At 46.5% G+C, this 12,041-nt stretch overlaps 1 protein-coding gene across 1 annotated transcript in view; it reads right to left on the reverse strand.

Moving 5' to 3' along the window:
- The window catches only part of LOC124606856 (protein scarlet-like), a 230,364-nt gene that overhangs the window by 137,558 nt on the left and 80,765 nt on the right, over positions 1–12,041 (reverse strand). The window contains exon 6 of the mRNA XM_047138937.1: positions 2,451–2,689. Within this exon, the coding sequence (XP_046994893.1) occupies positions 2,451–2,689 (239 nt within the window). The remainder of the gene's footprint in view (positions 1–2,450; positions 2,690–12,041) is intronic.

Here is a 12,041-nt window from a genome sequence, read left to right on the forward strand (position 1 = left end):
ACGACGATGGCTGGTGTGCCGGCTAGCCTGCATGTGGTTTTTAGGCGGTTTTCCACATCCTACTAGGTGAATACCAGGCTGGTGCCCACGTCCCGCCTCAGTTACACGACTCGCAGACATTTGTAACACATTCACACTATTTCACGATTTGCACTAGATGCAGACAGCTGAGGTACACTAATTCCGTCCCAGGGAGGTATGGGGTGGCGGCAGGAAGGGCATACGGCCACCCCTAAAAATTAACAATGCCAATTCCGTACTTCATCATGCCGACCCAGCGCACAATGCGGGATAAAGGCGGCAGCAAAAGAAAGCAAACAAAGGAAATTAGTATTTCATTTCTAACTTAGATATTTAGATACATGCGTTAGGGTGTTAAAGTTTCTATGGAAATATCACCACAAGATGGAAGAAAAAGACGATTATATAACCCTGGATCGCTTTTTGGTCAAAGGCACATTCAGAAAAGACCATGCTTCTATCGCCTTAACCAGGGTGGAAAGTTTAGAAGCTTTTGCAATTTGTGTCCAACATAAAATTTGATTAAATAAAGACAAAAAACAAAAAATCTGAGTAGACTGGACGGTCTGTGGGAGTGAAGCAGCGGACGCTAAGCTAGCTATTTACAGTTACAGGGTGTTTCAAAAATGACCGGTATATTTGAAACGGCAATAAAAACTAAACGAGCAGCGATAGAAATACACCGTTTGTTGCAATATGCTTGGGACAACAGTACATTTTCAGGCAGACAAACTTTCGAAATTACAGTAGTTACAATTTTCAACAACAGATGGCGCTGCGGTCTGGGAAACTCTATAGTACGATATTTTCCACATATCCACCATGCGTGGCAATAATATGGCGTAGTCTCTGAATGAAATTACCCGAAACCTTTGACAACGTGTCTGGCGGAATGACTTCACATGCAGATGAGATGTACTGCTTCAGCTGTTCAATTGGCTAAATGGCTCTGAGCACTATGGGACTCAACTGCTGTGGTCATAAGTCCCCTAGAACTTAGAACTACTTAAACCTAACTAACCTAAGGACAGCACACAACACCCAGCCATCACGAGGCAGAGAAAATCCCTGACCCCGCCGGGAATCGAACCCGGGAACCCGGGCGTGGGAAGCGAGAACGCTACCGCACGACCACGAGATGCGGGCGCTGTTCAATTGTTTCTGGATTCTGGCGGTACACCTGGTTTTTCAAGTGTCCCCACAGAAAGAAGTCACAGGGGTTCATGTCTGGCGAATAGGGAGGCCAATCCACGCCGCCTCCTGTATGTTTCGGATAGCCCAAAGCAATCACACGATCATCGAAATATTCATTCAGGAAATTAAAGACGTCGGCCGTGCGATGTGGCCGGGCACCATCTTGCATAAACCACGAGGTGTTTGCAGTGTCGTCTAAGGCAGTTTGTACCGCCACAAATTCACGAAGAATGTCCAGATAGCGTGATGCAGTAATCGTTTCGGATCTGAAAAATGGGCCAATGATTCCTTTGGAAGAAATGGCGGCCCAGACCAGTACTTTTTGAGGATGCAGGGACGATGGGACTGCAACATGGGGCTTTTCGGTTCCCCATATGCGCCAGTTCTGTTTATTGACGAAGCCGTCCAGGTAAAAATAAGCTTCGTCAGTAAACCAAATGCTGCCCACATGCATATCGCTGTCATCAATCCTGTGCACTATATCGTTAGCAAATGTCTCTCGTGCAGCAATGGTAGCGGCGCTGAGGGGTTGCCGCGTTTGAATTTTGTATGGATAGAGGTGTAAACTCTGGCGCATGAGACGATAGATGGACGTTGGCGTCATTTGGACCGCAGCTGCAACACGGCGAACGGAAACCCGAGGCCGCTGTTGGATCACCTGCTGCACTAGCTGCGCGTTGCCCTCTGTGGTTGCCGTACGCGGTCGCCCTACCTTTCCAGCACGTTCATCCGTCACGTTCCCAGTCCGTGGAAATTTTTCAAACAGATCCTTTATTGTATCGCTTTTCAGTCCTTTGGTTACATTAAATCTCCGTTGAAAACTTCGTCTTGTTGCAACAACACTGTGTTCTAGGCGGTGGAATTCCAACACCAGAAAAATCCTCTGTTCTAAGGAATAAACCATGTTGTCTACAGCACACTTGCACATTGTGAACAGCACACGCTTACAGCAGAAAGACGACGTACAGAATGGCGCACCCACAGACTGCGTTGTCTTCTATATCTTTCACATCACATGCAGCGCCATCTGTTGTTGAAAATTGTAAGTACTGTAATTTCGAAAGTTTGTCCGCCTGAAAATGTACTGTTGTCCCAAGCATATTGCAACAAACGGTGTATTTCTATCGCTGCTCGTTTAGTTTTTATTGCCGTTTCAAATATACCGGTCATTTTTGAAACACCCTGTACTTTAGCTGCAGCTGCCTTAGTCTTAAAATCGTCTCTTACTACGTTACCTGCTGAAGAAGGACAGCGCGGCAGAGAGCTCGCCCGCGAAGGCGACGCGCCCGTCGGCGAGCAGGATGACCTCGTGGAAGAGGTCGAGCACCTCGCTGGACGGCTGGTGGATGGTGCACAGCACGGTGCGGCCCTGGTCGGCCAGCTGGCGCAGCATGTGCACCAGCTTCTGCGCCGAGAACGAGTCCAGCCCGGTGGTCGGCTCGTCGCAGAACAGCAGCAGCGGGTCGGTCATCAGCTGCGCGGCGACACAACACACCTGCCTCAGCCACTGTGCGTTACGTCATCACGGCAACAATGTAACGTCTCATATTTTCCGGGGTAATATTGACTGAAGTGTCCCCTTTATATCTGACCTCCTCTGTCTCCCTCCACTGGCTTTCCTGTGGCACTGTTCATAGTGTCTCACTAGAAGTAGGGGCTGCTCTCGAGATGGAGCTTTCCGTACGCTGTCCACCCACACGGACGTTACTTTGTGCTCTTCCCTTTTCCCTTGTTACGAGGGTCACTCCAAAAGAAATGCACACTGTTTTTGTAAAAATACAATTTTCATTCCGCATGTGTGAAAGTTTTACAGTGTGTAGATACCACCTCCCAGCTTGTTTTCAAACTTAGTTCAACCTGTTCCCGTGAGTGGCGCCGTCACAGCACGTCTTGAAGATGGCTGCTACACTTGACGTTCGTCAGAAGCAACGTGCGGTCATAGACTTCCTGTGCTATGAAAACGAGACAGTGGGAAACATCCACAAGAGGTTGAAAGAGGTGTATGCAGATACTGCTGTCGATCGCAGTACAGTTAGTCGGTGGGCAAGCAAGTTACGTGATGAAAGCGGACGCGGCAATATTGAGGATTGTCCTCGCAGCGGCAGGCCTCGTACTGCACACACTCCAGACAATGTGCAGAGAGTTAACGAATTGGTGACTGCTGACAGACGCATCACAGTGAACGAATTGTCACGCTACATTGGGATAGGGGAAGGAAGTGTTTGCAGAATACTGAAAGTGTTGGCATTAAAAAAGGTTTGTGCCAGGTGGGTTCCCAGGATGTTGACAGTGGCTCACAAAGAAACAAGAAAAACGGTATGTAGCGAACATTTAGAACAGTACGAGAATGGTGGAGATGAATTTCTTGGAAGAATTGTGACAGGTGATGAAACATGGCTCCATCATAAATGTGAATGTATGCCTTCCCGGCGTATACAGCTGGCGAAGAGTTCTCGGGCTTCCAGCCGGGTGGCGATGTCTTCAAACTGCGACGTTTCGACTCATCATCTTCTGGCGAAGATGATGAGTATGTCACTCGTCGAAACTTCGCAGTTTGAAGACATCGCCACCCGGCTGGAAGCCCGAGAACTCTTCGCCGATGGCTCCATCATTTTTCACCAGAGACGAAGAGGCAATCAATGGAGTGGCATCATGCAAATTTACTCAAGGAAAAAAATTATTCTGCTGGAAAACTTGCTCGTGGACATCATGCCAAGTGGAACCACCATAAATTCTGATGCGTATGTGACGACACTGAAGAAACTTCAAGCTCGACCACATCGGCAAAAGCAGGATGTTTTGCTGTTGCACGACAATGCACGGCCAAGTCAAAAAACCGCGGAAGCGATCACAAAACTCGGATGGACAACACTGAAACACTCGCCTTACAGTCCTGACCTGGCACCGTGTGACTATCATCTCTTTCGGAAACTGAAAGACTATCTTCGTGGAACAAGGATTAAAGATGATGACTCCCTTGTGCACGCTGCCAAACAGTGGCTCCTACAGGTTGGTCCAGAATTTTACCGTGCGGGTGTACAGGCGCTGGTTCCAAGATGGCGTAAGGCAGTTGAGAGAGATGGAAATTATGCGGAGAAAGGAAAATATTGTTCCTAAAGGATGTATCTGCACACTGTAAAACTTTCAAACATGTAGAATAAAAGATGGATTTAAAAAAATAATAGTGTACATTTCTTTTGGAGTGACCCTCGTACTTATGCATGGGATTCCAAGCCTTGCCGAACCGGTAATCCCTGAAGATGATTTTGCCTTGCGCAACAAAATCAGTTTTTCGCAGCCCTGGAATTGTATCCCATTGCGATGCATAAGTTTGAAAACAGACTCAAAGGAGCCTACTGTCTTCCCCTGTATGGTAGAAACGTGCGGCGTCCCCTGAAGTCACCCCAGCCCTGTCCACTCTTCGCTCATAGGGTGCCTAAAGGGTGCTGCTTTCTCGGATAGCTATGCAACAATTCAAGCAAATCACGCTAATAGTTTTTATTGCAAACGGAGATTGACAATAATTAACTTTGAATTTACAACGGTGTCGCAAGCGATGGGTGACATTCAAACAATCAAAATCCTTTGATGTTTATGTGAGCAATTGATATGTGAGCCGTGGCGGGATTGGTCCCAGGACTATCTTTGGTTAGGCACTATCGATTCCCTCTGGCAGAAGTTTGTCTTTGGAGCCTGGGCCGGCTCAGGATATAGCGGGCAGTACGGAGTGGAAGAAGGGGGAACAACGTCGGGCGGGGCACACGGAAGTGCGCGTATTAGCGAGACGTTGGAGAGACGACAGCGAGCGCGGTGCGCCTGAGTACGGGCGGCAGTCGGCGCTTGATCGTACTGGGGTCAGCAACAGCGGGCCGGCTCTGTGGCTTCTTGGCAACCTCGTGAAGCTGTGAATGTGCCCGCTTCCGTGAAGGAATACGCTGATACTATCGGACTAAGCAAACTGGTCAGCCTGGACGTGGTTTCTCTCTTTACCAAGGTGCCTCTTGTAGATTCATTACACCTCATCGGTAATATGTTTGATGCAGATATTACAACGTTGTTCGAGCATACTCTCTCGTCTAAATATTTTACACTCAACAATGAATTTTATGAACAATCTGACGGTGTCGCCATGGGAAGTCCTTTGTCTCCCCTGGTGGCAAATCTTTTTATGGGAGATTTTGAAGAGAGAGCTCTCAACTCTGCCACTTTCAAACCGACAGCGTTTTGGCGTTACGTGGATGACACCTTTATAGTATGGCCTCATGGCGTGGACCGTCCCCAGGAATTTTTACATCATATGAATTCCATACATGAAAATATTAAGTTCACTATGGAAACTGAAAAAGATGGTTGTTTGCCGTTTTTAGATCTTCTGGTACGGCGCAAGAATGATGGCACACTTGGTCATTCGGTGTATAGGAAACCGACCCATACAGATTTGTATCTACAAGCTACCAGTTCCCACCATTCTTAAAACTTTAATCCACCGTGCCCATACTATTTCTGACGTCGACAGTCTTCAAGCGGAACTGAAACACCTGCAAAAAGTATTCCTGATGAACGGCTTTTCAACTAAGCAAGTGAACAGAGCTATGTAGTCCTACAAACGACGCAACAAGGAAGAAGGAGAGGTCTTCAGGTCAACGGCTTATCTACCTTTTATTGGGAACATCTCGTCACAGATAGGTAGAATATTGTGGAAGCATCAAGTTAGAGTCATCTTTCACCCTCCTCCTAAAATATCATCACTGGTGGGATCCGTTAAGGATGACCTGGGCCTACGTAAATCAGGTTTCTACATGATTCCGTGTGATTGCGGCAAGTCATATGTAGGGAAGACAACAAGAACGGTGCACGAACGTATTGTGGAACACCAGCGGCATACTCGCCTTCTCCAACCCACCAAGTCCGCAATCGCTGAGCATTGCATTTCTACTGGCCATTGTATGAATTACAATGATACAAAAAGTGTGGCTCAAACATCAAATTTCTGGAGTTCAATTATAAATCAATCCATAGAAATAAAATTGTCAGACAGCGAGATTCTTATCAATCGAGATAGCGGTTATCAGTTAAATTCCGCTTGGAATCCCGTTGTAGAGAAACTTCGAGGCCAACGTAGTTATCGGTATAAAGATGAAGATCGATCTGATATCGAAATGCCAAGTTTTCACCGCGGAGGGCGCCAGGCGCAGCGCGCGGAGTTGTGAACGCCCACGCTAAACAGTACATGTGCAGCGCATGCGCAATGCAGTCCCTTTGGCTTTAAATAGCAGAGCTCAGCGCGTATTCGCTAGTACTCCTCCAGCTGTACTCACCTGAAGATGGCCAAAAGACTTTGTGCCGAAATATCGTGGCAAGATGTTACTGACTTGCGGCAGTTCTCCCGTGTTTTTATGGAACAAGTTTGAACGTGGTGATATAGCCGGTGCACGAGTGGTGTGACACAGCATCTCCGAGGAAGCAATGAAGTGTGGACTTTCCCGTACGACCGTTCCACGTGTGTACTCTGAATGTCAGGACTCCGGTAAAACATCAAATCTCAGACATCGCTGCAGCCGGAAAAAGTTCCGATGATTCAAATGGCTCTGAGCACTATGGGACTCAACTGCTGAGGTCATTAGTCCCCTAGAACTTAGAACTAGTTAAACCTAACTAACCTAAGGACATCACAAAAATCCATACCCGAGGCAGGATTCGAACCTGCGACCGTAGCGGTCTTGCGGTTCCAGACTGCAGCGCCTTTAACCGCACGGCCAATTCGGCCGGCGATCCATCAAGAACGGGACCAAGGACGACTGAAGAGAATCGTTCAACATGACAGAAGTGCAACGCTTCCGCATATTGCTGTAGTTTTCAGTACTGGGCCGTCATCAAATGTCAACGTGCGAACCATTCAACGAAGTATCATCGATATGGATAATTGGAGCCTAAGACCCACTCGTGTACTGTTGATGACTGCACGACACAAAGCTTTACGTCTCGCCTGGGTCCGTCAACAGCGAAATTGGACTGTTGATGACTGGAAACATGTTGCCTGGTCAGACGAGTCTCGTTTCAAGTTGTATCGAGAGGATGGACGTGCACGGGTATGGCCAACCTCAGTAGTCGATGGGCCCTGCATATCTGCATCGGACTGTTCTAGCTGTTGGAGGCTCTGTAATGGTGTGCGGCGTGTGTAGTTCGAGTGATATGGGACCTCTGGTACGTCTAGATACGACACTCTGACAGGTGACATGTACGTAAGCATCCTGTCTGTTCACCTGCATCCATTCACGTCCATTCTGCTTCCCGACGGACGTGGGCAATTCCGTCCAGAACTGCTACAGAGTGGCTCCAGGAACACTCTTCTGGGATTAAACAACACCACTGGGCATGAAATTCCCCAGACATAAACATTATTGAGCATATCTGAGATGCTTTGCAACGTGCTGTTCAGAAGAGATACTCTTAGGGATTTGTGGACAGCCCTGCAGGATGCATGGTGTCAATTCCCTCCAGCACTACCTCAGATATTAGTCGAGTGTACCAGTTTCTTTGGCTCTTCAGTGTATACAGCGGACTGAGTAGTAAAAAGTGAGAACATTGACTATGAACAGTCTCTCAGTAATAGTCTTACTAGTGGCCATTTTGATACTTTTGCGCGTGTTGTGTTATATGGTACTCTGAAGCCTAGCGAGCCTCATTGCTGAAGTGTACCTTCCACAATTCACCATGGATTCTGAGTGAAGATTTTCATCTCATCATATATCATGAGTAGTAGTGTTACATTCACAACTCGGCCCCCGCTGATTTCGTATGTTGTGCAGCGTAGTGCAACGTTATTTCAGTTTTTAGCAAACAGAACACAGCATGTTGTTATCAATGGAGAGACGCCTACAGACGTTAAAGTAACCTCTGGCGTGCCACAGGGGAGTGTTATGGGACCCTTGCTTTTCACAATATATATAAATGACCTAGTAGATAGTGTCGGAAGTTCCATGCGGCTTTTTCCGGATGATGCTGTAGTATACGGAGAAGTTGCAGCATTAGAAAATTATAGCGAAATGCAGGAAGATCTGCAGCGGATAGGCACTTGGTGCAGAGAGTGGCAACTGACCCTTAACATAGACAAATGTAATGTATTGCGAATACATAGAAAGAAGGATCGTTTATTGTATGATTATATGATAGCGGAACAAACACTGGTAGCAGTTACTTCTGTAAAATATCTGGGAGGAACGATTTGGAGTGGAATGATCATATAAAATTAATTGTTGGTAAGGCGGGTACCAGGTTGAGATTCATTGGGAGAGTCCTTAGAAAATGTAGTCCATCAACAAAGGAGGTGGCTTACAAAACACTCGTTCGACCTATACTTGAGTATTGCTCATCAGTGTGGGATCCGTACCAGATCGGGTTGACGGAGGAGATAGAGAAGATCCAAAGAAGAGCGGCGCGTTTCGTCACAGGGTTATTTGGTAACCGTGATAGCGTTACGGAGATGTTTAACAAACTCAAGTGGCAGTCTCTGCAAGAGAGGCGCTCTGCATCGCGGTGTAGCTTGCTCGCCAGGTTTCGAGAGGGTGCGTTTCTTGATGAGGTATCGAATATATTGCTTCCCCCTACTTATACCTCCCGAGGAGATCACGAATGTAAAATTAGAGAGATTCGAGCGCGCACGGAGGCTTTCAGACAGTCGTTCTTCCCGCGAACCATACGCGACTGGAACAGGAAAGGGAGGTAATGACAGTGGCACGTAAAGTGCCCTCCGCCACACGCCGTTGGGTGGCTTACGGAGTACAGATGTAGATGTAGATGTAGATGTACTGATAAAGCAGCGATGCCTGCATACAGACGGAAAAGAAACGTTTGACATTCAAGAATCAAGGGAAGCACTGCTTCACTACTTCTCCAGATGCCAGGTGCAGCAAGAAATGGCGATGGTTTTGACTGGAGTGAGCGCGGACGTGACACAGAGTGCCAAATGCAACCACATAGTCCAGACGTGGGGGACCGGGAGCTATGAGTATTTTGTAGAAACAGGTTTTGCCTGTATGGGCGGACGATGTACAGAACACCTGCTTATAGAGAGCAGCTACGGGGAAAGGACGGCAAAAGGAACATTGCCAACAGATCAACAGGAAAGAACAGCTTTCTAAACACCTCAGCACATTGTTTTTCCAGCTTGTCTCTACCATTGCGCCAATAATTTCATGAAGTACCCTGTGTTGGTTAGAAATATACATTTTTACCTTTATTTGTGCAATGAGCAGGAATACTGAAAAGTGCCTATATGGATATGAACAGGGTCAAGACAATGTTGCCGATGTTTAAACATGTATGAGCTTAGCGCCTTGCATCATGCCTAAGACACAGAAGCGAGCAGACAGATATAATGAGCCACGGTTGTGGCGTGACAGATGCGCTCTGCTCCAGTAGCTAGTTGCAAGTAGTTACGACCATGGCGGAGGGGTGCCAGCATCTTACGGACTACGAAATTATCAGGCTGTTAAAACATTACATTTTGGAAACAAAACTGTATTTGTTGTGATTATTGAGACATTCATTGATTATTGCTAATTTGTTTAGTTATTAGCGTGAATGATGGTGTGAATGTAAGTATTAAATAAATGAGTATTGTTATGTCTGCTAACTGAGAATACGTTAGCGTGAGAACTGCGTACTGAGAGAGTGAACCACACTCAGGGCAAATTGTAAAGTGTAACTAGCCAGTTTATGGACTATGAAAACAAGAAATATTTTATAATAATTTTGTTATTTAAGAGGCAGTCTTTTTGATTTTATGAATTTGTTCTTTTCATAATCGTTCATAAAAGCTATTAAAATGTGACTGATGAAAACTAAAGGACGCGTGATTGCACGGCTGAGTATTAGTATTGGATTGTTGCGATGTAAATGAGCCAAACAGATAACAGCACGTTCGCGCGTATCAAAATACAGCAAGAGAATTGAGCTGTGAAGACTAAGTGCACTTCGGAGCTCAGGCTAGATCATGTTCAGACGCGGATATAAGGAGCTCTGAATAGATGTGCAAATTTTGCGGCCCAGTGATTACAAATTTGATCGAGAAGTGTCGCAAAGTGAATGAGGACGTGTGAGGAAGACGGAAACTTGAAATTGCGATTTTAATTGTTAACTATGGCTGTTGAATATGCCTAACCAAAATACGCGTGCCGTAGTATACGAGGTGCATTCTAGTTCTAAGGCCTCCGATTTTTTTTTCTAATTAACTACTCACCCGAAATCGATGAAACTGGCGTTACTTCTCGACGTAATCGCCCTGCAGACGTACACATTTTTCACAACGCTGACGCCATGATTCCATGGCAGCGGCGAAGGAGTCTGTTTTGACCACTGGAAAATCGCTGAGGCAATAGCAGCACGGCTGGTGAATGTGCGGCCACGGAGAGTGTCTTTCATTGTTGGAAAAAGCCAAAAGTCACTAGGAGCCAGGTCAGGTGAGTAGGGAGCATGAGGAATCACTTCAAAGTTGTTATCACGAAGAAACTGTTGCGTAACGTTAGCTCGATGTGCGGGTGCATTGGCTTGGTGAAACAGCACACGTGCAGCCCTTCCCGGACCTTTTTGTTGCAGTTCAGGAAGGAATTTGTTCTTCAAAACATTTTCGTAGGATGCACCTGTTACCGTAGTGCCCTTTGGAACGCAATGGGTAAGGATTACGCCCTCGCTGTCCCAGAACATGGACACCATCATTTTTTCAGCACTGGCGGTTACCCGAAATTTTTTTGGTGGCGGTGAATCTGTGTGCTTCCATTGAGCTGACTGGCGCTTTGTTTCTGGATTGAAAAATGGCATCCACGTCTCATCCATTGTCACAACCGACGAAAAGAAAGTCCCATTCATGGTGTCGTTGTGCATCAACATTGCTCGGCAACATGCCACACGGGCAGCCGTGTGGTCGTCCGTCAGCATTCATGGCACCCACCTGGGTGACACTTTTCGCATTTTCAGGTCGTCATGCAGGATTGTGTGCACAGAACCCACAGAAATGCCAACTCTGGAGGCGATCTGTTCAACAATCATCCGGCGATCCCCCAAAACAATTCTCTCCACTTTCTCGATCATGTCGTCAGACCGGCTTGTGCGAGCCCGAGGTTGTTTCAGTTTGTTGTCACACGATGTTCTGCCTTCATTAAACTGTCGCACCCACGAACGCACTTTCGACACATCCATAACTCCATCACCACATGTCTCCTTCAACTGTCGATGAATTTCAATTGGTTTCACACCACGCAAATTCAGAAAACGAAAGATTGCACGCTGTTCAAGTAAGGAAAATGTCGCCATTTTAAGTATTTAAAACAGTTCTCATTCTCGCTGCTGGCGGTAAAATTCCATCTGCCGTACGGTGCTGCCGTCTCTGGGACGTATTGACAATGAACGTGACCTCGTTTTAAAACAATGCGCATGTTTCTATCTCTTTCCAGTCCGGAGATAAAAAATGGGAGTCCTTAGAACTTGAATGCACCTCGTACAGCGTGGTCGGAAATTCCCGTTACAGACTTCTAGGACTTGTAGAGGGGAGTGAGTACATCGTATTTTGAATAGGAACCCATGTCCCGAAACGTCATCCAACGAGATTACAGAGCGTCAAAGTTATAGCCGCGGGCGTCTGTAAATGTATATATACAAGGGGTGATTCCCTGACGGTGTTGCAGACTTTCTAGGATGATGGAGAACGATAAATGTATTAACCTGAAATAAAGGATCCCTGTACCGGAAACGAAGGTGTCGAAATTTATAAACGAAAAAAGTTTTGATACCTCTGACAGTTGAATACATGTACCGGTTCTCGTATTGCG

The sequence above is a fragment of the Schistocerca americana genome, chromosome 3, assembly GCF_021461395.2.
Source record: "Schistocerca americana isolate TAMUIC-IGC-003095 chromosome 3, iqSchAmer2.1, whole genome shotgun sequence".
In the NCBI taxonomy this organism is placed as follows: domain Eukaryota; kingdom Metazoa; phylum Arthropoda; class Insecta; order Orthoptera; family Acrididae; genus Schistocerca; species Schistocerca americana.